The 25,335-nt window shown below is 35.5% G+C and overlaps 1 protein-coding gene across 3 annotated transcripts in view; it reads right to left on the bottom strand.

Annotated features, from left to right (window-relative positions):
- The window catches only part of lcor (ligand dependent nuclear receptor corepressor), a 157,159-nt gene that overhangs the window by 4,037 nt on the left and 127,787 nt on the right, over window positions 1–25,335 (bottom strand). For all 3 annotated transcript variants that reach the window (XM_087304718.1, XM_087304717.1, XM_087304719.1), the window contains exons 3-6: window positions 18,320–18,399; window positions 17,523–17,649; window positions 8,314–8,622; window positions 3,784–3,880 (exon numbers count right to left, since the gene is read on the bottom strand). In XM_087304718.1, coding sequence (XP_087160844.1) covers window positions 3,784–3,880; window positions 8,314–8,622; window positions 17,523–17,649; window positions 18,320–18,399 — 613 coding nt within the window. The remainder of the gene's footprint in view (window positions 1–3,783; window positions 3,881–8,313; window positions 8,623–17,522; window positions 17,650–18,319; window positions 18,400–25,335) is intronic.

Raw genomic sequence — 25,335 nt, 5'->3', positions numbered from 1 at the left:
TTTCACATGACTGTATCAGTTGTCTTTCAGAATTTCCGGGTCGTTCTTTGTAGCTTATTGTTATTATTAATCAATCTGAGCAAGAATCAAGGCTTCATCAATATATATTTTCATCTCTTTTGCGAGGTTTGTTCAGAAATATGATCTTCTGACTAAATTTGAATTACTTAGTTTCACTTTTATTCTTCTTTAACCTGTCTCCAAATTTAAACCTCTTATTCTCATCCTAACATCCAAACTAACACACATAATAACAAATAGACCATGATGAAGCCTAGTTCATTGCTCCACTGGGTTGAATAGCTCAATGGTTTGTTTTCAAGTGGGCAGAGACTACTTTGTTCAGAAGATTGTTTTGACTGAAAATGTACTACTTTCCAATACTCCTCATACTGTAGAGTGCCATAGCACAGAAAAGAGACCTAACATGGATCTTCTAGGCTGGAAATTGAAGTTCCCACAAGAGGTTGTCCATAAAACTGTCACCATTGTGCTCCGATGACACTCCACTCAGATTAGTCTGGCTCCTTTATCCTTTCAAGCATTACTAAATAATCAAAAGCAATCCTTACCCACTGTAAAATGTAAGTTCTTTACTGTAAAACTGCATCTATGCACCGGATACAAACACATTTCACTCCTTTTGTGGTGTTTTATGTACTTGAGTACCAATTTTGGTCCTTAATAGTTAGTACCATTTAAACACTGGTGCAGTAATGTATTTTTAATTCAATTCAGCTTTATTTGTACAGCGCTTTTACAATGTAGATTGTGTTAAAGCAGCTTCACATAAATGGTCATAGTAACTGGATCAGGGTAGTTCAGTGTTTATTGTTTAAGTTCAGTTCAGTTTAGCTCAGTTCAGTGTGGTTTGAAGTCATTACTGAGAGTCCAAACACTGAAGAGAAAATTCATCGATGAGTAGCTTTTCAGATCCTGAACCATGCAAGCCAGTGGCGACAGCGGAGAGGGAAAAAAAACTTCACCAATAGAAGAGTGAAGAAAAAAAACCTTGAGAGAACCAGACTCAGTTCGGCACAACCATTTTAATTTCTCCGCTGGCCAAAAGTCTTGCGCAGAGCTGCAGTCTCAGCAGTGGAGGCTGGAAACTGGCCTCAGCGAAGACTCGTCTGTATTAATATTTGTATTAAATGATTTGGATTGAAGTTCTTAATAATAAAATTGGGGATGTTTCTTCAGTTTTCATTTGTGATATTGTACCACAAAACCAGTCATAACTTTTATTTACATATTTATGCATTATCCGAAAGCAGAATATATGATTTCCATTGACGTGCGTTTTGTTAGGACAATAGGTAACACTTTATTTTGGTGGTCCATTTGAGTATTAGTTGACTGTCTGCTTAATATCTGTTGATCATGCTCCTTTAACAGAGATTTAACTGACAGTAAGAAACTTTGCAAGTACATGTCAACTTACACTAACCTTAACCCCAACCTAACAGTCTACTTATAATCTATGTGAAGTTTATTTCTAAACTAATTTCGAGAGGATCACATGCTTATGATTGCTTGCGGCTGGTCCCGCATTATCCAATTAATGACTAACCAATCAGACGATTCCTAAGCCACAATAGAGTGGAGGAACTATGACGTCAATTTGTATACAAAAACCCGGAAGCGAGTTAGCATTTTAGCACTTCCGGTTCCCTCGTCCCAAAGTCAATGGGTTTTTTGAATGGGGTTTCAGTAAAATCGCTTAAATAAGGTCCGTGGCGAACACCAACTCAAGATACTTTCACGTTTTGTTCTACGACATAAAACACATCAGTTACAGCACACTCTTCAACTTTTAAATCGATTATGCTTCTTTAAAAAGACGGTTGCTATCAAGTTGCTAAATGGGACTATAGGCGGCGTCGGGGACAATATACGTCATTGAGCGGACTGGTCTGGAGCGCAGCTTACTTGTGTTGGGCATTTGGATTTGTCTGTGATTTAGGTATTTTCATGAATAGTATTTTATAGTTTGTTGTATTATTCTAATTGAGAATTCAAATTGTGTGTAGATAATTCCTTCACATGTAAAGGCTGTCGAGACAGACTAATTTGTCGATCATTTATTTTAATTAAACGATATTATGAAGATACGGCTCACCAGTGCAGCAGCTTGTTTCTTTCCTGCTCTTAGTAATGCAAACGTGTGAATAAATAGTGTAAAAATACGTGCATGTTAACTGTCATTTTAACGTGATCAAGTGATTTCTCGTCTTTTTTTCTTCATCTGAACACATTTAACTGCAGTATTTACACTCCTCCATAAAACGTTCAGCAGATGTGACTGTATGGGCTGCTTTTCGCTGTACTTCGTGACAAAAAAGGAATATTGAATGTTGCTCTGTGTCCATGATGGAACTTGCAGGCATTTGATAGACTTGTTCCTCCTCACGCCTAATTTCTGTAGTCTGTTAAGGTAAGCGGGCTGTGTACACACGAGCGATACACTTATTTAAATATGTCTCATAATAATACTATATAGGCACATTCATACACATTCTTAAAACTTTTAGAACAACCGCAAAACAAAACAGATGTATTTCCCACGTAAAAACGATCCAAAAGGCACAAAGGTCTATGTGTTTTTGCTTATTTATTAGTTTATAATATATAGCGTGGATTATAATATAATAAACAGAGAGATTAACTCTTTGTTATGGACATCATTTCTAAAAATAAGCTTGATAAGTCGTCTGTAGCAGGGTGGAGCTGACGTCACTGATGAGCGCCCCGAGGGCACTGTAGTCCGTTTATAGCCTAATGTTAGCTTTTCAAGTCTTGCGTTTGCATTTAAGATCCAAAAGTGCTCAAAGTTGTATTTTCGTGTGACAATTATCCGGCTGGACAAAACGTGTAAGTGTAATGAACAGTGTTTGAACACAGAGCTTATTATTTGCAATCTTCGAAAACCCTATGGGAAAATCCTATAGGGATTTTCACGAGGGAACCAGTTTTATGCTAGCAGCCGATTAGCCTACAAAGTGACGTCATAGTTCCTCCACTCTATAAATACCCTAAGTTCCATATAACAGCCATCTTCGTTTTGAAGAATCCCCCCTTCCACCCCTACTCCTCCTCCTTTCCTTGATGGGTGGCACAGTGGCCCAGTGGTTAGCACTGTTGCCTCACAGCAAGAACAACACTAGTTCTAATTCTTACCAAGCCAGCTGACGTTTCTGTGCAGTGTTTACACGTTCTTCCCATGCTCATGTGGGTTTCCCCTGGGTTCCCGGTTTCCCCCCACCGTCCAAAAACATGCAACTTAAGTTAATTGACTAATCCAAATCAGCACCATAGACATGCTCCTAGTAAGTAGTTATCTCTTAAGAGCAATCACTATCTGTTCATTAGCTACTACAGCAGGGGAGTTCTCCAGATCTACCTGAGCTCAAACTCCCCTCTCGCCCTGCTAATGGGAGGGAGCCCTGGACTCGAGGATCTTATGATCTTATTTTAATCAATCATCAGCTAAGTGTGAACTCTTGAAAGAGAATTAGTTGGCATGTAGATGCAATGTAACCTAAATTCAACAAACGGACCAGTAAAATAAAATGTGATCAGACAATATACAGTATGGCTGTTTGAAAATCTAGAATCTGAGGGGTAAATGAAATCGAAATACTGAGAAGATAGCATTTAAAGTTATCGATATGAAGCTCTTAGCAATGCACATTACTGATCAAATTTTACTTTAGACGGATTTATGTTAGACCTAAACACTACGCTTTAAGTTTTCACAATTAGGGGAAAAACACGAACTCTTACCCCTTAATGGTGGGCATGATTGAGAAACCATGAGAGCTTTTCAGCGAGACACTACCATGACTGTGATTCTTCTTAGTCGAGAGGTCAAGGACTCCATCTGCAAATAAAAACACATTTTATTGAAGACCAAATCACAGACAATTCATTCAAAATCAAACCATCAAGCTTCTACTTTTTAAGCAGATTACAGCCCATATTAATATATATGCATAATAATAATAATATATGCACCATATTTACATAGCATTAAACTTGAGCTCGTTAGACCATGTGCTTCTCCGTTTCGCTGGTAATATCTTTAAATAAATATTTATTGAGGCCTATTTAATGATTGATTTATTATTTATGCACAGTAATTGCGACATAACATGAGATAGTAAAATATAATCAACAACAAAAATGTAAATAAAAAAGCTTATTCAATGACTGTCTTAATCCTATCACTTTTAAAAATAACAAACACTGTACATCTCTATATATTTAGGCCAGGGGTTCCAAAACTTTTTAGCTTGTGACCCCCAAAATAACAATGCTAGTGACTCGCGACCCCCAATATCCTCTGAGGTGATTATATATACAGAAACCTTGCATGCAATAGCGCACACACACCAATAGACCCAAGTTTATTCTTAGTTTTTTTAAATGTAAATCAGAGCTGTAAATGTGCCAGAAAGTTTAACCTGATGTTATAAAATCAATCTGCTGCATCTGACGCTATTGGTGTGTCTTTAAAATTATGTAATTACCCCAGGGGTCGCAATCCAATAGAACTAGTAACTATAAGCTACTGTAGTAACTATATAGTATATAGTAACTATAAACAACAATTTTTCTCTTCAGTAGTTTATTGATAAAATATAGTAATTCTTATGGTTTAATATAAATAAATAGATTTTTGGAAATCACCAGGCGACCCCCCTTAATTGTCTCGTGACCCCCACTTTGAGAACCACTGATTTAGGCTAAAACACTGCTTTATTTATTTAGGCGTACTTGTATGTACTTTTATTTCAGTTGTCTTTTATTTCTTTAATGTACAAAGAGAATATGCGTGGGATTCCGTGCACGCAGTGTTTCATACATCTGATTTTTTTGACACACATTTACAGCTTTGTCCATACGCATTGTTTTAGTATTCAACGCAAGTCTTCGTACACGAGGCCCCTGGACTTTGTATAAGTGTACCGGTGTTTGCATCTGATCTTTATATAACACAGTAACATATTCATACACATAGCTAGGCCTGTATACAATCTTTATTGGTGCTGTCAAACGAATTATCGCATTTAAAAAAAAAAGCTCGTACACATGGATGTGTTGAATAAATGTTGGTAACACTTTATAATAACTACACACTATAACTCATTTATTGAGCATTAGCAAATAGTGAATTCATTATCTTCATTACTCTACATTAATAAGGGTTACTAAGCAGTTTGCAGCTACAACTGCTGTATTCTTGACTTAAGCACCCATATAATGTGTTTAATAGTTGGGTCCTACTTTATATTAAGTGGCCTTAACTAATATGTACTTACACCGGAATTAATAGTTTGTTACAATGTACTTATTGTGTAAATACATGTATTTACTATATACTTAGCTTGATTAAATACATGTAATTACATCTGTAATTAACTTTTGTAATTACATTTGTAAATACACTGTTGACCATCCCTTACACCTCTACCCACCCTTAAACTTACCCATACCACCAAACCTGTCCATAACCCAACCTCTAGCCCAGGGGTGCTCAATCCTGTTTCTGGAGATCTACCTTCCTGTACAGTTTAGGTCATACCCTGATCAAACCCAGCTGAACCAATTAATTAGGACCTGAAATCCACTTGAGAATTACAGACAGGTGTGTTTGATAAGGGTTGCAACTGAAATCTGCAGGAATTAACAGCTCAATCAAGCTCAAATTAACAGCTCAATCAAGACTAACAGCTCAATTCTAGAAAAACTAAACTTTCAGCACATGCAGGGTTCTTACACCTTTTCCAACTTCAAATTCCAGCACTTTTCTAGCACTTTCAAGGTGCATTTTTATGCTTTTCCAGCACTTAACCACTGCTGTAAATTATATTGATATGCTGTAAAATAGTGCTATTTAAAAAAAACACAATATGACATTTAAACTTAAATTGTTGAATACTTTTGAACATGGATTTATTGGGATAGTTCACCCAAAAATGGTAAAAAAAAATGATAAATAATTAAAAAAAGTTCAGTTATTGGATATCTTTTTAAGCTTTGGTCTCTTTCCTACAGTCAAGAGTTTGTTTGGGTGAACCACAAAACTTTCATGACCAGTCGTTCATGCTATTTCATGTGCATTGCTATTCGAAATTCGATTAACAAATTAAACCCTTATGGGTCCGAGCCATTCACTGTAAAGCCTGAGGGATGGAGTTTGCAGGTTGCAGCGTTTGCCACACATTTTAATCAGGAGATGTTCTATTTAACCCTTCATTTAATCGTCACAATGTTGTCGTGCAACTGCAGTGCGTTTACCATCGCAAAAGGGCTTGCATTCACAAAGATTAAACTAATATTTCAGCAAATGAACAGACTGTTGTTGCTATTAAGATGACATTTGCAAATAATAAGTTATGCGTCAACTGTTTTAAACTATTACTTAGTGCTGCGCTTTTAGAAAAAAATCTGCGTGAATGTCTCCTAAATATGCACATTTGGTGAACACTTTGTAATGAAAACTGGTCACACACTAGGGCTGGGTATCGAGTTCGATACTTTTTAAGCACCGACCGAATCGTCTCGATACTATGGAGTATCGAAAAAATCATTTTCGTTCGGTACCAAATTTCGATACCCAAGGGTATAATCTTGTCAACGTGCCTGGTTAGGCGCGTTTTGCATTTGCAATTACGATTTGTTGCCTATATCAGATTTTTTTTGCTTGTCCGTTTACACGTTACAACAAATCGGAATTGGGATTTACTGGATATGCATTTTTCAATGCCCAGAAAGAAACCAAAAAACAGTCAAAATAAGTCCATGTGATATAAGTGGTTCAATCATAATTATACGAAGCTGCGAGTATACTCCTGTGTGCAAAGTAAACAAAAATAACTTTATTTATTGATTTATCTATGGGAGGATCAGAAAGCTCTTGGATTAAATCCAAAATATCTTCATTTGAAGATAATTAATGACAGAATTAAAATTTTTGGGTGAACTAAACCTTCACGCAGCAGTAAGCCTCACAAATACTCAAAATTGATTGACTTAAAACTGCTTGAACTTTATAAAAACTGTTTGCACTAATATATTGTGTTAACTACCCTTTGTTCATTTTGTGCTTTTGTTCCTTTGTTTATTGGTCTTAGAGATAATCCTGCTGTGAAAAGTGTCCCAAACATCCTGAAAAAGTAAAACCAAAGTTTCTCAGAGATTATAGCCCCTTTCACACATACAGACCTTTCCGGAAAATTACCCGCAATTTTCCGGAAAGGTGTGTATGTGTGAACAGGCCCTTTTTGAAAATACCGGTAAATTCGTTCTGGCTATTTTCCGGAAAGAGAAGTTGTAACATTACCGGTATTTTGCCGGAATGCTGCGCTGTGTGAATAGAGAAGGAAGATTGCTGGAAAGAGCGCGTGCACGTCTAGAACGTGCTGACGTGAGACGTCTACTTCAGGCAATCAGAACAGTCAGAAGCATATTTAGCTGCTAAATGTTAGTCAGATAACGTTTCTATGTTCCTTCTTAATACTAACTGTGTAAATAATTATCGATAAAATGTTTATGATAATCCGTTGTTTGTTTACCTTCAAGCTTTGCGTGTGCCCGTGAGCGCCCATAGTGCCAGCACACACACATATCTTGAACATCTCGACGTGCGAAAGTGTTTCTCTATGTTTTCATTGGAGTTGTACTCAATACTGATCCATCCGAAGAGTTTGTAATGTAGTCAAATGTTTACAAACACAAGCGCAGCCGTTTAGAGCTCATTTCTGGTTAATGATGTCAGAATTTACCGGCATTTTGCGATGGATGTGTGAATACTCTTTTCCGGAAAAATTCCGTAACGTCCTCGCCTGTGTGAACAACGCTTTTTTGAATTTACCGGTAAAGTCGTTCCGGAAATTTTCCGGATATTTACCGGTACCACTGTGTGAAAGGGGCTAATGAGTTATTTAGTCTTGATAAAATATATTTCTTAAAATAAAAGTATCGAAAAAAGTATCGTTCGGAACCGGTATCGAATTCAGGGTATCGGTATCGAAAGTTTTGGAATGATACCCAGCCCTATCGCACACCAACAATTTTATGCACAAATGCTGCCAAATATATTTTGAGCTTGCATAGATAAGAGTTTGGGCGCATATGCAACTAAAACAGTCGAAGTTTCGAGCCCTGCAATTTCAAACTCAAGCAGGATCAGGCACGTTCTCCAAAATCCAAGCACTTTTATAACCTTGAAAACACTATATTAAAAATCAAACATTTTCCAGAATTTCCAGCACCCGTACGAACCCTGCACATAGTAAATGCGATTCTGACCTTGTTCGCTGGGCTCTGAGTCTGGTTTTTTGACGGTGAGGTCCAGCGGCGAGTCCTGGTCTGCCATGAGAAGTTTGCTGAGGACGGGGTTCTGTGCGGAGGCAGCGGTGCCGGTACCGGCGTCCGGCTCCAGCGAGGGCGCTTTCGGCAGGCTTTGGTCCTTGGTGCCGTTGGGCTGGGACTGGGGTTGGGGTACGTCCTGAGTTGAGCTGGTTTTTGAGGTATATTCGGCAGCGAACTGTCGGATCATTCGCTGCATGATCTCACGAGCCACTAGAGGAATGTGGGGGTCTGTAAATCTTGGGAGGTCTGAAATGATAAAACGAGTCAGTGTTATTCTTTCTGCATGTTATTAATTATTTAATACATATAAGTATTATTTTTTTCCCCAATTCCTTTTTAACGGAGAGATTTTTTCAACACATTTCAAAACATAATAGTTTTAATAACTAATTCCTAAAAACTGATTTATTTTATCTTTGCCATCATGACTAAATACTATTTAACTAGATATTTTTCAAGATATTAGTATTCATTCTTCTATAAAGCCAGTGTTCTGACGATCTGTGCTACCTAATCAGAATGTGCTATCGGTAATCTGTCATATTTCATTAAAAAAAACAGGGTTAGCACATCTTGTCAGCTTTAAATGTCTATCGGAATGAACTACCTCCTTAAAGAAGGGTGTGAAAACAGGGGTAGCTCATTTTGTCAACTTTAAATGTCAATCGGAATGAACAACCACTGTAATAAATAAATAAATCTAAAACTAATTAAATAAAATAATAAGGCAGTAGTGCACTCTGATAGACATCTAACTCTTGTGTGGTGTTCGTATTTTGGTTACTCAGCCAGTGTTCATGGATCTGGTGGACCTCCTAGAGCAGGGGTCACCAATCCTGGTCCTGGAGGGCCGGTGTCCCTGCAGGGTTTATCTCCAACTTGCCTCAACACACCTGCCTGGATGTTTCAAGTATACCTAGTAAGAGCTTGATTAGCTTGTTTAGGTGTGTTTGATTAGGATTAAAGCTAAAATCTGCAGGACACCGGCCCTCCAGGAACAAGTTTGGTGACCACTCTCCTAGAGTTTTGGCTTTCCAAATTAACACTATCAAACAACTTTATGTTGAATTACTCAACAAATGTTTACTTAATCCCAATTACAAGCCAAATGCACAGCAAACATGGTTAATTTTTCCCCTTTACCTTTGTTAGATCATATTGATGAATTAATGTGCCTCTCGTTTATTTTTTTATTTATTAATGTTATGAACAGATTTGCTTTTTCGTATTGTTCCCATCATGGTCATGAACATCATCATCAGAAGCTCCTCTGTCTCCCACAATCAATTGCAAGGCCCTGGACCTACACTTTCAGCTGGTAATGAAGCTGGCTGCTGATGGGGTACTCGTCTTCGTTTTGTTACTAAATGGTGCTCAACCTCATCCTCTTCTTCAAAAACGCTGTCAAACTCAGAATTTTTAGAAATGTGATTCTCATGTTCTGAAACCTCTTCCTCGACATCATCATCAGAAGCTCCTCTCTCTTGCACAATCGATTGCAAGGCCCTTGCAGCAGATAATCTTCTGGCCATCTTGATCAGTTGTGATAAGGAACCACACTGGCAAAGTCTTATTTATAGTACTATAGCCCCTAATTTGCAGATGGGACAGGGTATGAGAAAATAAAGCTTGGTTCCCACAAGAGAGAGGGTAAAATGTGCGGGAATGTAAGAGCAGACAGTGTTGATAGTTGAATTTGCAACAATGTTGCAACTTTGTGCTGGAGCGGGAGGGGGAGGGGAAGAAAACAGCAGCACCAGAAAGGAGGAGGATAGAGTGTGGGAACACTGGACCTACACTTTCAAGACTTTTATTAGACCTTGGTCTAGTGCAGGGGTTCCCAAACTTTTGACTCGCGACCCCCAATATCTTCTGAGGTGGTTATAAATACAGAAAACTTGCATGCAATGGTGCACTCACACACCAATAGACCAAAGTCTATTCTTCGTTTAATTTTTTTAATGTATGTCAGTGCTGTAAATGGGCCAGAAAGTTTAGGCTGGTGTTATAAAATCAATCTGCTGCATCTGACGCTATTGCTGTCTTTAATATAATGTATTTACCATAGACTGTAAAATATATGGACGTAGTATCCGTGACGTCACACATAGGTTTCTGAAGAGCGCAAAAGAAGCCACAAGTAGGCGCGGCCAACCGTCGCCATTTTAGTCACGCGTCATCACACCCACGGCGGGATACCAAACAAGGGCAAAGAGGCGGAGAGTGAGCGGAGCTACAGACACCTGCTAGCATTTAGCTTGGACCTGGTTCAGACACACTTTACTTTGGGAGAACGCTTAATACTTTATCACCTGTGACTCGTTTGTGTTCTGACCACTTGTGCTTGGTTGTAAACTATATCAATAAAGTGTTTAGACTTTTAAAAATACTGTAGTACTACATTAAGCCACTAAACATTGTTCTTATGATGTTTTTTAACAGGAAGAAAACGCGAATTACTTCCAAACACTTCAGATATAGTCTGTGTTAGGTAATGTAAGACTATTAGTTTGGCTTTATTAATCCCCGGAGGGAAATTCACATGTCACAGCAGAGCTCTCCATACTAAAAATAGATAAATAAGTTACATACATATAAAAACAATAATAAAATTACATTTCATACTGCACACCTTGGTTCCAAAAACAACGAGTAAACACTTGTACATATCTAATATCTAATTCAGGTTCAGCACAATTCATCTGGTATGACTTTGGTTATACAATCTGATCACTGTTGGTAAAAAAGACTTCCTGTATCTTTCTCTGTAGCACCGGGGTTGAATTAATCTTGTACTAAAAGAACTTGCACACGCTTGGACTGTATCAAAAAGGGGATGAAATCCAGCATATTAATGAAATCCAGCATTAGACTGTATGACAACGCTTCAGATAACGGTTCTAGAGCCTACAGCTAATCAATTCATCAGATTCTGGAGTGCATTACAGCTCTAAATATATATATAAACGATAAATGATCTTAAATAAAACAGATACATGTATAGAGATGGTATATAAGTATATATCTTTACTCACATGCGAAACAGAGGCCACGTGAATGGTTTGTGAGCACAATTAAGTTCCCACAGCATGCCATGCCATCTAATAATTGTAGGAAACAAGTCCAAAAGGCAGTTGACTGTGTAAAGCCACAAAAAACAACACAGAAATATGATAAATATGTCGAGTTCAGTGGCTAATCTGCTGGATTCAGCTGAGGTGACGTGACGGCGACCAACGAGACCTAGCTGTCACTCAAGTGGCCACGCCCTTAATTATGCAAACTTAATATAACTTAATATAAAGAAAACGGATGAGTTATAAAAAAATTCACCCCCTCACAGTTGTCATGAAGGGTAATATTAGCTGTATTAACCAAAATCTTTTTTTGTACCAGGCTGTAAACACCTTTTTTTCTGCTGTAAAGTTGGCCATTCTAACAGTGGGCTCAATTGAAATTTGCTCTGTTTTGGAGCCAGGAGCGGCCAGGACTAGCGGAATCTCGGATGAATTGCAGTTTTAGTTACTTCCGTATTGGCTTCCTGAGGGAGAGCAGGAGGTTGCCGATTGAGGGGAGGAGAAGAAAACAGCAGCACCAGAAAGGAGGACAAAATGTAGGAACACTGGACCTACACTTTCAAGACTTTTATTAGACCTGGGTCTAGTGGACCCAAACACCTTGTATGTAATGTAAATGTGTGAGGGGAAAATTTGTTCGGATTTATGTTCTTCACAGAAAATAAGCCAAAGCCAGTGAATTTCAGGTTGAAAAAATAATTAATTGGGTAATTTTTCTTTTGAAAAAAACTGAAAACGGGTCTCACAGACCGGAACACCATACTAGGGTTAAAGCTGCTACGTTTTTTTCTGCATTTTTCAATAGAGTAGTAGTTAATTTCGATAGACATTTGAAGCTGACAATATGTGCTACGACTGTTTTTTCATCCTTATTCAATGTGGTAGATCATTCTGATAGACATTTGAAGCTGACAAGATGTACTAACTCTGTTTTGATGGATTTTTATGTTGTCAACGTATGTCTTTATTCTCTTAATTATTTGTAGAAAAAGTTTACTATTGTACCAATATCCACTTGTTAAAGGTGACGTCGTGCGAATCGGCTTACGGGTCCAATCACTATATCAAACAGTAAGGGGAGACCCAACGAATGCTAATAATAAACGTTTACGAAGTGATGTAATACTTTCGAAAATCACAATTGCAATATTGAAACGAAACAGTATATAACAGTGTATGATAAATAAAATTATTGCTGAGATTAGTTTGTCGCATATAGTTACTGTGATGTGGGTAAATGGTGTGTTTCAATCCGGCTACCTGTGGGAAGCACTGTAGGAAGATCTATTTTAGGGTCATACTAAAAACACACACATTAGAAGAAACATATTATGTATCGGGGTGCAGCGATTATAGATTTTGGTTGTGCGATTTATAGTCTGAGGAATAATCACGGTTATCACAATTATTATGCATTCATGAGTGTTACATGAGTGTTATTTATTAATGCTCAGTAACCAAATAATACGACACAAAATAATAATAAAAAAAAAAACAATAGTCCAATTCTCTTTGGACTTAAATATATGTGAAAAAGTTTTGGCATTTAAACATAAGTAATAATTTTACACTGAAAATAAATATTAATAAAAAATTAATCAAATAAATTTGAAATAAATAAAATGTAAAACAATAAAAATGTATTGATAATTTTTTAATAAACAAAATAAATTACAATAAATAAATTAAAAAATAAATAAAAGAAAAAAATTAATTAAATTAAAATAAACAAATTAAAAATAAATGAAAATATAAAACTTAAATAAATTAATTTAAAATGAATTAATTAAATGTAAATGAATAAAACATTTATTAAAACAAATAAATTTAATTAAATTAGATTCATTAAAAATAAATGAAAATATAACATTTAAATTAATTAATTTAAAATAAGTAAATTAAATAAATAAAAAATTTATTAAAATAAATAAATTTAATTAAAATAAATAAATTAAAAATAAATGAAAATATAAAATTTAAATAAATGAATTAAAAATTAATTAATTAATTAATAAAAATAAATAAATAAATAAATAAAAATAATGAATAAATAAAATTAAATTAAAATAAATTAAATAAATAAAAAAACTATATATAAATGAATAAATAAATTAGTATTTGTCTAATGTTAATCTAAGTTACATAATAGCTACGTATTTCCCTTTTACATTAAAGAAATGTATTTAAAGGCTGCTGAACCGCTGTCTGAAAGGCTTTTGATCAACTATATTACACAATAGTTTGGTATTTTTCATTTGTATTTTTTTTTCTCAGTGTAGGGCGCTCGCAGCATTCTTTCAACCAGTAGGTGCGTCTAGAAAGCAGGAGTCTGTCGCTCCACATACATCCCTAATTATGTATTTTGCTAAATTATTCCTGAACTGCCAGGTGAACATGGATGCAATACAAGTTAATATTTCACTAGAAGTACCTCTTGCATAAATGTCCCCATATTATACATTTTAAATCTTACAACGCTGTGTTATTGCGTAATACAGGTTTCACAATCCACTTGGTTACTCCCATTGTTAAAATCAAAGCCTCTGGATTTGGCAGACAAGCCTGTGAAAACATTTCCTACAGGGCAGTAAAGAGTCGCAGACTTCAAAAAAAGAAAGACGGTTTCCTTTAGAGTAAAACAAATAAAAGCATCAAACACAGGCTGCCAGCAATGTAAGCAATGGCAATGTTTAACCTTTAAATTCCAGGCTTATTCATTGGAGAAATGTGTTGAAGTGTGATTGAATTTGATGATTTATGCTAACAAAGCGTTCCTTTGAACACTATTATTTATACCTTCACGAACGCACAGGTTAAACTGATTACTTGATTATATGATTGACCGGCTAATGAGGAGTTAGACTAGAACATCAAACATTGGGAATTTCGAAATTATTAAGGGCTTAAAATAGAGCCCTGAGGTACACCAGAACAAAAACTGCGTTTGTTTTAACCAAAATTTAGTTTGAGTGGACAAGAATAAAGGGTGTAAAACATGTTTCATAAACTAAACTGTTTATTTAAAGCTGCAGCAGAGAAGGTTTTGGCATTTTAGCGGTTGAGTTAATTGTGGAGGATTGCTGTTTGGTAATCTATTTGGCTATTTCCAAGGAGTGGTATAGCACGGTACAGTTCGTTAGGTACATTTTGACGGTGGAAACGTCCATAAAAGCTAACCGTACCCTTCGCAAAGGGTACCTAGCATGACAAAATGGCACCAAAAGGCAGCTGAATGCTATTGGTTTACAGAGAATTATCACCAGCGCATACACAAGCAAGAGAATGTAAACAAAGGACGCAACATATTTAAATACACAGCTAAAACATTACACCGTAGTAGGGCTGTGCAACTAATCGAAAATCTGATTTCGATTTTGGCTTTTAACGATTATGAAAAACCATTAATCGAGATAAACAATTAAGCCATCGCATACCGCCCCCTTTCCAGTTGTACACGTGTTGCTCTGCAAAGCTCAGTTCCACGTGAAAATGACTAAAAGCATGTGCTGTAATGTAGCTTTTGCAGCACGGGATGCGCATCCTTAATGTTTTTAAAAGCACGAAAGAGCACGTGCTGTTGTGTGTGTAGCCTCGGACAGCAGAGAACACACACATCTAACGCCATCTTAATGCGAGCGCTGTAATGGTCAAACACAGGCACATTTGTGTCAGAGCGCGGTGTTTAGTGATTATTTATATTAACCCTCAATTGTGTAATAAACAAACAAGTTGAGAATCAAAAGACACGAGAAAGAGAAACCATATCAAAGCCGCACTATTCTTAAAGTGACAGCGTGCGATACTCCTGCTGCTGCCGACTGTTATTATTTATCAATAATAAAATAAAAAATACAGTGAAGATGCTTAAAGCGCAGTTTAAACATAACATATTTAATAACTCTTTTCTAATAACTGATTTCTTTTATCTTTATCTTTGCTATGATGACAGCACATTATATTTTACTAGATATTTTTCAAGATATATTTTCTAGCTATCAGGGGATACACTTCACGCTTCCATCTGCCGAAAAGCTTTAAGGAGATGAAGATTTCATTTTTCAGCACGACCTGGCACCTGCTCACAGTGCCAAAACCACTGTAAATGATTTACTAATTATAGTATTACTGTGTTCAATTGGCCTGCCAACTCTCCTGACCTGAACCTCATAGGGAATCTGTGGGATATTGACCCAACACTGAGGATGAGCTTAAGGCCGCTATGGAAGCATCCCGGGCCTCCATAACACCTCAGCAGTGCCACAGGCTGATTGCTTCCATGCCACGCCGCATTGAAGCAGTCAAAAGGATTCCCGACCAAGTATTGAGTGCATAACTGAACATAATTATTTGAAGGTTGACTTTTTTTCGTATTAAAACACTTTTCTTTTATTGGTCGGCTGAAATGTGCAAATTTTTTGAGGTAGGAATCTTGGGTTTTCATGAGCTGTATGCCAAAATCATCAATATTAAAACAATAAAAGGCTTGAACTATTTCAGTTGTGTGTAATGAATCTAAAATATATGAAAGTCTAATGTTCATCAGTACATTACAGAAAATAATGAACTTTATCACAATATGCTCATTTTTTGAGAAGGACCTGTATATTTCCTCTAACGTTACCTCCACACTCAGTCCTGTCCGAGGCGCCAAACTATGCTAACATCAGTGCGCAGGAGAGGCAGAGTGTGTTCACTCCGCTCCCTGCTGCACTAAAGTTGTTTAATAATCAAGCATCCCCGCATTGCGCAACACAGTGAATCGATTATAAAAATTCGTTGCCAGTGCTTTTAATAATCGATTTTGATCGATTTAATAGATTAGTTGTTGCAGCCCTATTTGTAATGCACTTTTAGGGCTCTATTTTGACGGTCCATGCGCAGAGCGCAAACGCTTTCAGGGCGTGTCAGGACGCGTTTTTGCTAATTTAAGGACGGGAAATCTGCCTTGCGCTGTAGCGCATGGTCTAAAAGGGTTGAGTTTATTTTCTTAACGAGTTATAGTTGTGTTTTGAGAATAAACCAATTAGAGTCTCATCTCCCATTACCTTTAAGACCCAGCTGCGTCGCGCCAAGAGCGCATTCGCTATTTACAGGACGCAAAGTAAGTCTAAGTGGAAAAAATGAGCATTTCACAAGCAAACAGTTCACAGTTTACAGTTTTTTAACAGAAAACTGTTAAACAGAGCATCTACTGCATGAGAATGAGAGATAATGGATCTACTTTCACTTTCGCTCTTGGATACTGAAACCTTTACGCACAGACATTGATTAGCCTATAAATAATTAATTTCGTTTGTTAAGCGCAAAGATTCGTTTCAAAACTATTTCTAAATTCAGTTCTAATTTCCAGCAAACGAATAAATGAACAATAATGACTAAGTGTGGTCAAAATACTGAGTTATTTCCAAATACACCTGCCATGCCCCATATGGTCTGAAACCTGACAGGTGGGCAAATCTGAGCTTGTTTTTAATAAAACAAATATAAATATGGATATAATAAATAATACTGCTAATAATAATAACATTATACAAAAGCAAATTGTTATGAATGAACTGAAAAAGCCTCCTGAGATGAAGAAGACATAAAAGCAGTGATTTTTCATATTTATATAGGCTAGAAAATATATTTTGTAATATTTGAATCCTTTATATTTATATCCTATATCTATTCTTATTATATTCTATATCTATCTTTTATATTTAAATTTTTTCATATGTAAAGATATTTGCCTATTGCTCTCTTGTGCGTATTAAGCAGTGTGTAAGCGAGGCGCCGGAGTTTAGACCGGGTTTGTTTTGGTCTAATGAAAAATCTATTTTAGATTCTCAAAATAGCAACGCGCCAGCGGTCCGACTCAGAACGCCTTTTAAAACTCCTTTTTAGACCACAACGCCTATGGGGGCACAAATGAGCGCTAATGCATTTGCTATTTAAACAGCGTAGCGCAACGACTCAAAACCACTCTTGCGCCAAGCTGAAACTACCAAAAGACTACTGTGTCACGCCTTGCGCCACACTGCGCCGGGTGTATGATAGGGCCCATAAAGTCCAAAAAGATGATCTTACCCTTTCTATAGAAGACAACATTGAGGAAATCCTCTGCTTGCTTCTCAAGTTTGTTAATATTGGACTGCTCTTGATTGAAGCCGTCCGCTTCTGATAACACTTGGTTGTTTAGACCAACCAAATTTTCCTGGAGGGAGAGAAAAAAAGAAGATTACTCTGTCTGATAGACAGCACTGACCTTCAAATCTTCAATTGCAGGCTTTAAAACTAATACTTATTCATATGCCAAGCCTTTAAAACTTATTTTAACTTTTAGGTCAGGCTTCAAACTTTGTCTTGACATCGAAATTAGTCTCGACAAAAGTTTCTAGTGAGCACCTAGATTTTACTTGCAGTATGTTCAGTGAAATATAGCCATGTTGTATGAAAGTACCTGTCAGATTTGTTTTGTAGCTTAAAAAAAAAAAAAACTGCACATTTTAACACAAAAGCTGCACATTTCAATTTCAAAGAAGGCAAAATATGCTGAATCGTTTGAGGTTTGTTGTAGAGAAAGTCCCCAGGGCGGATGATTCCCAGCATTGCAGTTAATTTGCGATTCGTCTGTCACATCTAAAGATTACCAAAGCGCTATAATAATAATTACCTGTCATTTGACTGATGAACATTCCGTGCATTAATGAGCGTCGTCTACTCTGTTTTCTCTGAGCAAATGACCCAGCTACTACATATACGTGCATTTAAAGCGCGGCATGGTTATAAACATAGCATGACTCGAGGTGAAATGTGCAATTGCTAATGCATTGTTTGTGGAAATTAAGATGGATAAGAAAAAAAACAAGAGCGAGATTAATTACCTTCACTTTTTCACGTCTTAAGCAGCAAAAGAGACAATTTTCATTAAACGACCAATCTGACACACCCTCAGGCTCGCAATCTGCAAGAGCAAAACAACTGGTGTTAGTTAAGTAGCTATCAAGCAGTAAATAAACATGACAGCAAACATATCAGCCAGTTATTAATAATAATGATAATATTTGTGTTTTGCATGAGTAACTATTGTAGTTTTTATTAATAGACTGAACTGCATTAGTAATGTACGGTTTGTATAACAGGCTTGATGCAAACAAAGGGTTTACAATTGAACTAAATTGAATGATTCATGATTTATTTTTCCGAGTTAAGCTTTATGTATGACTTAAAACAGACGGTTTGAACATTTTCTAGCTTTATGGTTGATCCACTAATGTGTAATCAGACTGATGTGCTGTGTATGTTGAGAATTAAAAGAAGGTCTTAAAACATATATATATATATATATATATATATATATATATATATATACATATATATATACACTTAATGTGTTAAAAAAAAAAATATATATATATATATACACATATGTATGGATGGATGTATATATATATATATATATATATATATATATATATATATATATATATATATATATATGTATATATATATATATATATATGTATATATATATACATCCATCCATACATATGTGTATATATATATATATATATTTTTTTTAACACATTAAGTAAAATTCCTGCAATGAGTGTATGTAAATGTCTAAAATCATGTAATATGTGTTATTTCGACAAATCAGAGTTGTTCCACCAAATAATATTATAAACCAAAATATATTTGTGTTTTCCCTCACTATTTATTTAGCATTATTTTAATGTGGTTTTTATGTTTTTACTTTTAGAGAACCACCAATATAACTGCGTATTATTGTGCTTTCAACAAATTAAAAAACTAAGAATTCAATCAATCACATGATTTAGTTCTCTCAGAAAGGTTTTAAGACCGTGCTGAACAAATCATGGACAGGAATCATGTGCAAAAGCACAGACACAGAAAAAAAAATGACCCATTTAATTCTGAAGGTTTGAAAGAGGGGGATGGAGAATGGTCATGAGTAACTATACTACAATGGTTTTTGGTGTAAGAAAACCTTGACGACCCTAAGTGGTCCTTGGGGGAGAATTTAAGCGATAAAGCTGACCCCATATGTGACCTCTTTAAATATTCTTCTTTGTTATGATCTTTGACGGATTACATGTTCAGCTCTGTGTCTGATTATAGCCGCTAGCTAACAATCATATGACAAGTACATTCTGTTTATTTTTAGGAGTTGCCGTCTCTTGACCGAGTGACTGAAAGAAAAGAAATAACCAAAGAGGAGAAAATCTGCCATTATACGACTTCATCTGCGTGACAGGTAAATGAAAGCAGATGTGATGCACGGATGTGTTCATTTATTTTATAATTAAGAAACGAGAATTGAGAACAAGGCTATTAAGAGATGGAATAAGGATGACTAAAAAAGAAATGTTGTGACATCTGACATAAGCAATCAAACCGTCACGCGTTATTAAAGAAAACCAAAAGCCAGAACTAACAGCTACTGATCTAGGAAATTACTACAGCCGAAAGATTAACAGAAATGAATGTGGGTCAAAGATCGCATTTTGGGATCTGCTTCAAAAGCAAAATTTAAAGCTGGATTCAGCTTTTCATCTTTAACCCATGAATTATCAATGGACATCTATTAATATTCACTTAACTTTGGAAGAGTGTTCACACTTGCAAAAGGCCATTTATTTTGCGGCTGTGTGAATTTTAGGCTACGCTTCTTACGAGAAGCATTTCTCTGACTAAATAATTGCCAACACAAGTAAAAACACATGACCTTTTTCCCTTCCAGAACAGATCTGTTCACTGTGTGAAGTTTTCATTTGCACTTCAAGTGCTGCAAAAAATAAAAAAGAGCAAAACACATTGGCAATGTAAGGTTTATATTTCATGCTCGCCCTTGTGAAAGTGTTTAAATTTAATTGAATCTGATTATTTAGGTTCATGCGTGCTTCTTTTTAGTGAATAATAAATTATGCAAATCTATAGAAACACCCAGGTTTGTTAATGTGTAATTATACTGTACTTAAAGAATGAAAAAGGGCTTAAAATAGAGCCCTGAGGTACACCAAAACAAAAGAAGCAGTTTTTTTAACATAGAAATTTAACATAATGATCAAAGTCAGGACAACACGTGTTAGGATGCTAATTAGCAATTAGACTTCTGCAATTTATTCTGTCAAAAAATTAGGGTTTTAAAATAGAGCCCTGAGGTACACCAAAACAAAAGACGCAGTTTTTCAACAAAGAAATTTAGAGTAAGTGCAAAAAAAAAATAATCAAAGTCGGGACAACATGTGCAACATGTGTTATTATGTTACTTTGACTTATTTTAGTGAGTTAATCAGGTTTCAACTTTTATTTTATTTACTTTTCCCTTCCAGAACAGTTCTGTTAATTGTGTGAAGTTTTCATTTGCACTTCAAGTGCTGCAAAAAAAAGAAGAAAAAAAGAGCAAAACACATTCGCAATTTAAGGCTTATATTTCATGCTCGCCCTTGTGGAAGTGTTTAAATTTAATTGAATCTAATTATTTAGGTTCATGCGTGCTTCTTTTTAGTGAATAATAAATTATGCAAATCTATAGAAACACTCAGGTTTGTTAATGTGTAATTATACTGTATTTAAAGAATGAAATGAATTATTTTAAGCAAAAGGGCTTAAAATAGAGCCCTGAGGTACACCAAAACAAAAGAAGCAGTTTTTCAACAAAGAAATTTAGAGTAAGTGCAAAAAATAAAAATAAAAATAATCAAAGTCGGGACAACATGCAACATGTGTTATTATGTTACTTTGACTTATTTTAGTGAGTTAATCAGGTTTCATGTTTTATTTTATTTACTTTTTCCCTTGCAGAACAGTTCTGTCCATTGTGTGAAGTTTTCATTTGCACTTCAAGTGCTGCAAAAAAAAAAAGAAAAAAAAAAAGAGCAAAACACATTGGCAATGTAAGGTTTATACTATATGCTCACCCTAGTGAAAGTGTTTAAATTTAATTGAATCTGATTATTTAGGATCATGCGTGCTTCTTTTTAGTGAATAATAAATTACGCAAACCTATAGAAACACTCAGGTTTGTTAATGTGTAATTATACTGTATTTAAAGAATGAATCAAGAGCTTCAAATAAGCCGCCTAGTCTGCAGCTCTGCACAAGAAGTTTAGCCAGAGGAGAAATGGTCATTTCCAACTGAGCCTGGTTTCTCTAAAGGTTTTATTCCCTTCACTTTGTTTAATTGGTGAAGTTTGTTCCTCGCCATGGGTTTGCTTGGTTTGGGACTTGTGGAGCTGTGCATTGATGGATTTGCTCTTCAGTGTTTGGACTTTCATTTTCAACAGTGAAAATTAAACCACACTGAACTGAACTAAACTGAACTCTGAAAACTAGACTGACAGTTTCAGTTTACTTGAACTTCTGTGTTCAGCTGCTTTGACACAATCTACATTGTAAAGCGCTAGAGAAACAGACATCAAGTGAATTTAATTGAAATAGAACGTTCCTTAGTTAATTAAGTTTGGCTTTGACTCGTAAATGTTTTTTTTGAACAAATAATTATGCATACCATTTGAAACGAAAAGATTTGAACATTTTTTCTGGCTTAATATGTAATTAGATGTATTGCATTTAGTGAATTTACAAAAGGGCTTAAAATAGAGCCCTGAGGTACACCAGAAAAAAAGAAGCTGTTTTTCAACTAAGAAATTTAGTATAATGATCAAAGTCAGGACAACACGTGTTAGGATGCTAATGAGCAATTAGACTTCTGCGCTTTATTTTGTCTAAACATTTGGATTTTAAAATAGAGCCCTGAGGTACACCAAAACAAAAGAAGCCAGGACAAAGTGTTATTATGTTACTTTGACTTATTTTAGTGAGTTAATCAGGTTTCAACTTTTATTTTATTTACTTTTTCCCTGGCAGAACAGTTCTGTTCACTGTGTGAAGTTTTCATTTGCACTTCAAGTGCTGCAAAAAAAGAGCAAAGCGCATAAGCAATGTACGGCTTATATTTCATGCTCGTCCTTGTGAAAGAGTTTGAATTTAATTGAATCTGATTATTTAGGCTCATGCGTGCTTCTTTTTAGTGAACAATTAATTATGCAAACCTACAGAAACACCCAGTTTAGACATTTTCTGGTAACCTGTTAATGTGCAATAACACGCATACACTGTATGAATCAAAGGCTTAAAAATAGAATGTTGTTTAGTTAATTAAGTTTGGCTTCGACTCGTGAATGTTTATTTTGAACAAATAATTATGCATACCATCAGAAACAAAAAGATTTGAACTTATTTTCCAGCTTCATGGTTGACCTGCTAATATGCAATTAGGTGTGTTGCATTTAGTGAATTTATAAAAAGGCTTAAAATAGAGCCCTTAAGTACACAGAACAAAATAAGCCGTTTTTTAACAAAGCAATTTAGTGCGAGTGCAAAAAAAAATGATCAAAAAGTCATGACAACAAATCTGAGTTAATCAGGTTTCAACTTTTTTTTTTAATTTATGCAAATTATAACCTTACGTTTTAGTCATTTTAATTGATGCACAGATTATTTAAAAGGTGCAGTAGGAAGGTTTCAGACATTTAGCATTAAATGTGCAAAACTGAAATGTTGTTTTAGCAAGTACATGAGCTGGGCTTCACCTGCTGAATAGGGTTGTAACGGTATGAATTTTTTACGGTATGATAATCGTCTAAAACAATACCACGGTTTGACGGTTTCGCGGTATACGGTATGTTACAAATGTTACAAAATAATAGAACAGTGAAGCAAATTTGACTTTTTCCAAATAATATATTTTCAGTTACTATAAACAACACCACTTACAATGAACAAATAAAAATAAGAAAATAATAAATAATGTGTCAAAGTCCAAATAAAGTCCAAATAAACATGGTGCAAATCCTCAGTAAAAAAATAGATATAAATATTTACTATACTATAAATAGTTACATAACGAAACTAGATTCAATATGGAACATCCTTAGGTTTTATGTGCCAGCATGGATATGGTTGTCTGTGGATATGGATTTGGATATGGTTGTCTGCAATGCAGACAAACAGCTGCACCTTCATTTGCGTCTTTTGAAAACAGCAAGAGCAGCAGTTCGTCTTTGCTGTGTCACTGTTTTGTCATGTTTCTGTGCTGCTGTGCATGCAAAAGTACTTAGTATGAGAATTATTTCATGCAAAACTTTTTTTTTGCGTTTTATTTAGCCGCGCATAAATGTACAGCCTATCTCTCATTCCGTGTTGTTCAAAAAGCTCATTGTTGGTCCACAAACAAAAGCGAAACCTATGCTTATTGGTTGTGATATAGCGAGTTTGAACCAATCTGGGCATGGAGGAGGGACAATGCATCAATGTATCATGTCTGGTTTGTCCGGAGACACAGTGACGAGCGTTTCTTTGTCAAATCAGCATTGTCAAATTTTGATGACGTAACCGCAATGATTCCGGAGCCTCTGAAAGTCCGCGAATGTTAGTTGATACAGCACTGGAAAGCTGAGATTCTCTTCTTTATGCCAATCTTTGAATTGTATGAATCGGATCAGCGGATCAAAAGTTATTAAACATTTAAGAGCAATACTTATTTTTAGCCGCGGGCGGCTGTCTCGGTCTTTAAGGGTTAAAACCGTTGATATGCAATTGTTCATGGTATGATAATCGTGCATGTTCAAATCGTGGTAGACCGTCATACCGGTATATTGTTACAACCCTACTGCTGAATGTCTATTTTGAGTGAACAGTCATGCACAACTTCAGAGAGAGATCATTTACTGTAAACTATTTTTTAAACAACAACAAAAAAAAGATTTGATAAGTGCATTTAGACTTCTGCACTTAATTTTGTCAAATTATTAGGGTCTTAAAATAGAGCCCTGAGGTACACCAGAACAAAACATGCTGCTTTTCAACAAAGAAATTTAGTGTAATTATCAAAAAGTCACAATATGTGTTATGATGTTACTTTAACTTATTTTAGTAAGTCAATCAGGTTTTTTTTTCTAATTTATGCAAATAAAAATTGATATTTTAGTCATTTTGATTGATGCAAATGACCTCAAGAGTTTATTTAAAAGGTGCAGTAGGAAGGTTTCAGTCATTTAGCATTAGACGCGCACAACTGAGATGTTGTTTGGCAAGTACGTGCCTGGGCTTCACCTCCTGAATGTCTATTTTGAGTGAACAAACCTTCATAAATTCAGAGAGACAATGTGAACAGTTAAAAAATATTGATCTTCTAAAGAGCAATTAGACTTCTGCACTTTATTTTGTAATCAGGTTTTACAGTTTTTTTAATTGATGCAAATTATAACTTGATGTTTTTAGTCATTTTAATTGATGCACAGTTTATTTAAAAGGTGCAGTAGGAAGGTTTCAGCTGTTTAGCATTAGATGTGCATAACTGAAATGTTGTTTGGCAACTACATGATCTAGGCTTCACCTCCTGAATGTCTATTTTGAGTGAACAGTCATGCACAACTTCAGAGAGAGATCATTTGAACAGATTTTTTTTAAATAAAAAATGATCAGATAAGTGCAATTAGACTTCTGCACCTAATTTTGTCAAATTATTAGGGTCTTAAAATAGAGCCCTGAGGTACACCAGAACAAAAGATGCTGCTTTTCAACAAAGAAATTTAGTTTAATGATAAGTAATGATTTAAATGTCATGACAACATGTGTTATGATGTTACTTTAACTTATTTAGGTAAGTTAATCAGGTTTTTTCTAATTTATGCAAATTTGAACTTGATGTTTTTAGTCATTTTAATTGATGCAAATGACTTCAAGGGTTTATTTAAAAGGTGCAGTAGGAAGGTTTCAGCCATTTAGCATTAGATGCGCATAACTAAGATGTTGTTTGGCAAGTACATGAGCTGGGCTTCACCTCCTGAATGTCTATTTTGAGTGAACAAAC

This window comes from Danio rerio, chromosome 22, assembly GCF_052040795.2.
Source record: "Danio rerio strain M-AB ecotype USA chromosome 22, GRCz13ab, whole genome shotgun sequence".
NCBI lineage: Eukaryota > Metazoa > Chordata > Actinopteri > Cypriniformes > Danionidae > Danio > Danio rerio.
The sequence above is the reverse complement of the archived record's forward strand: the minus strand, read 5'-3'. Positions and strand labels throughout refer to the sequence as shown.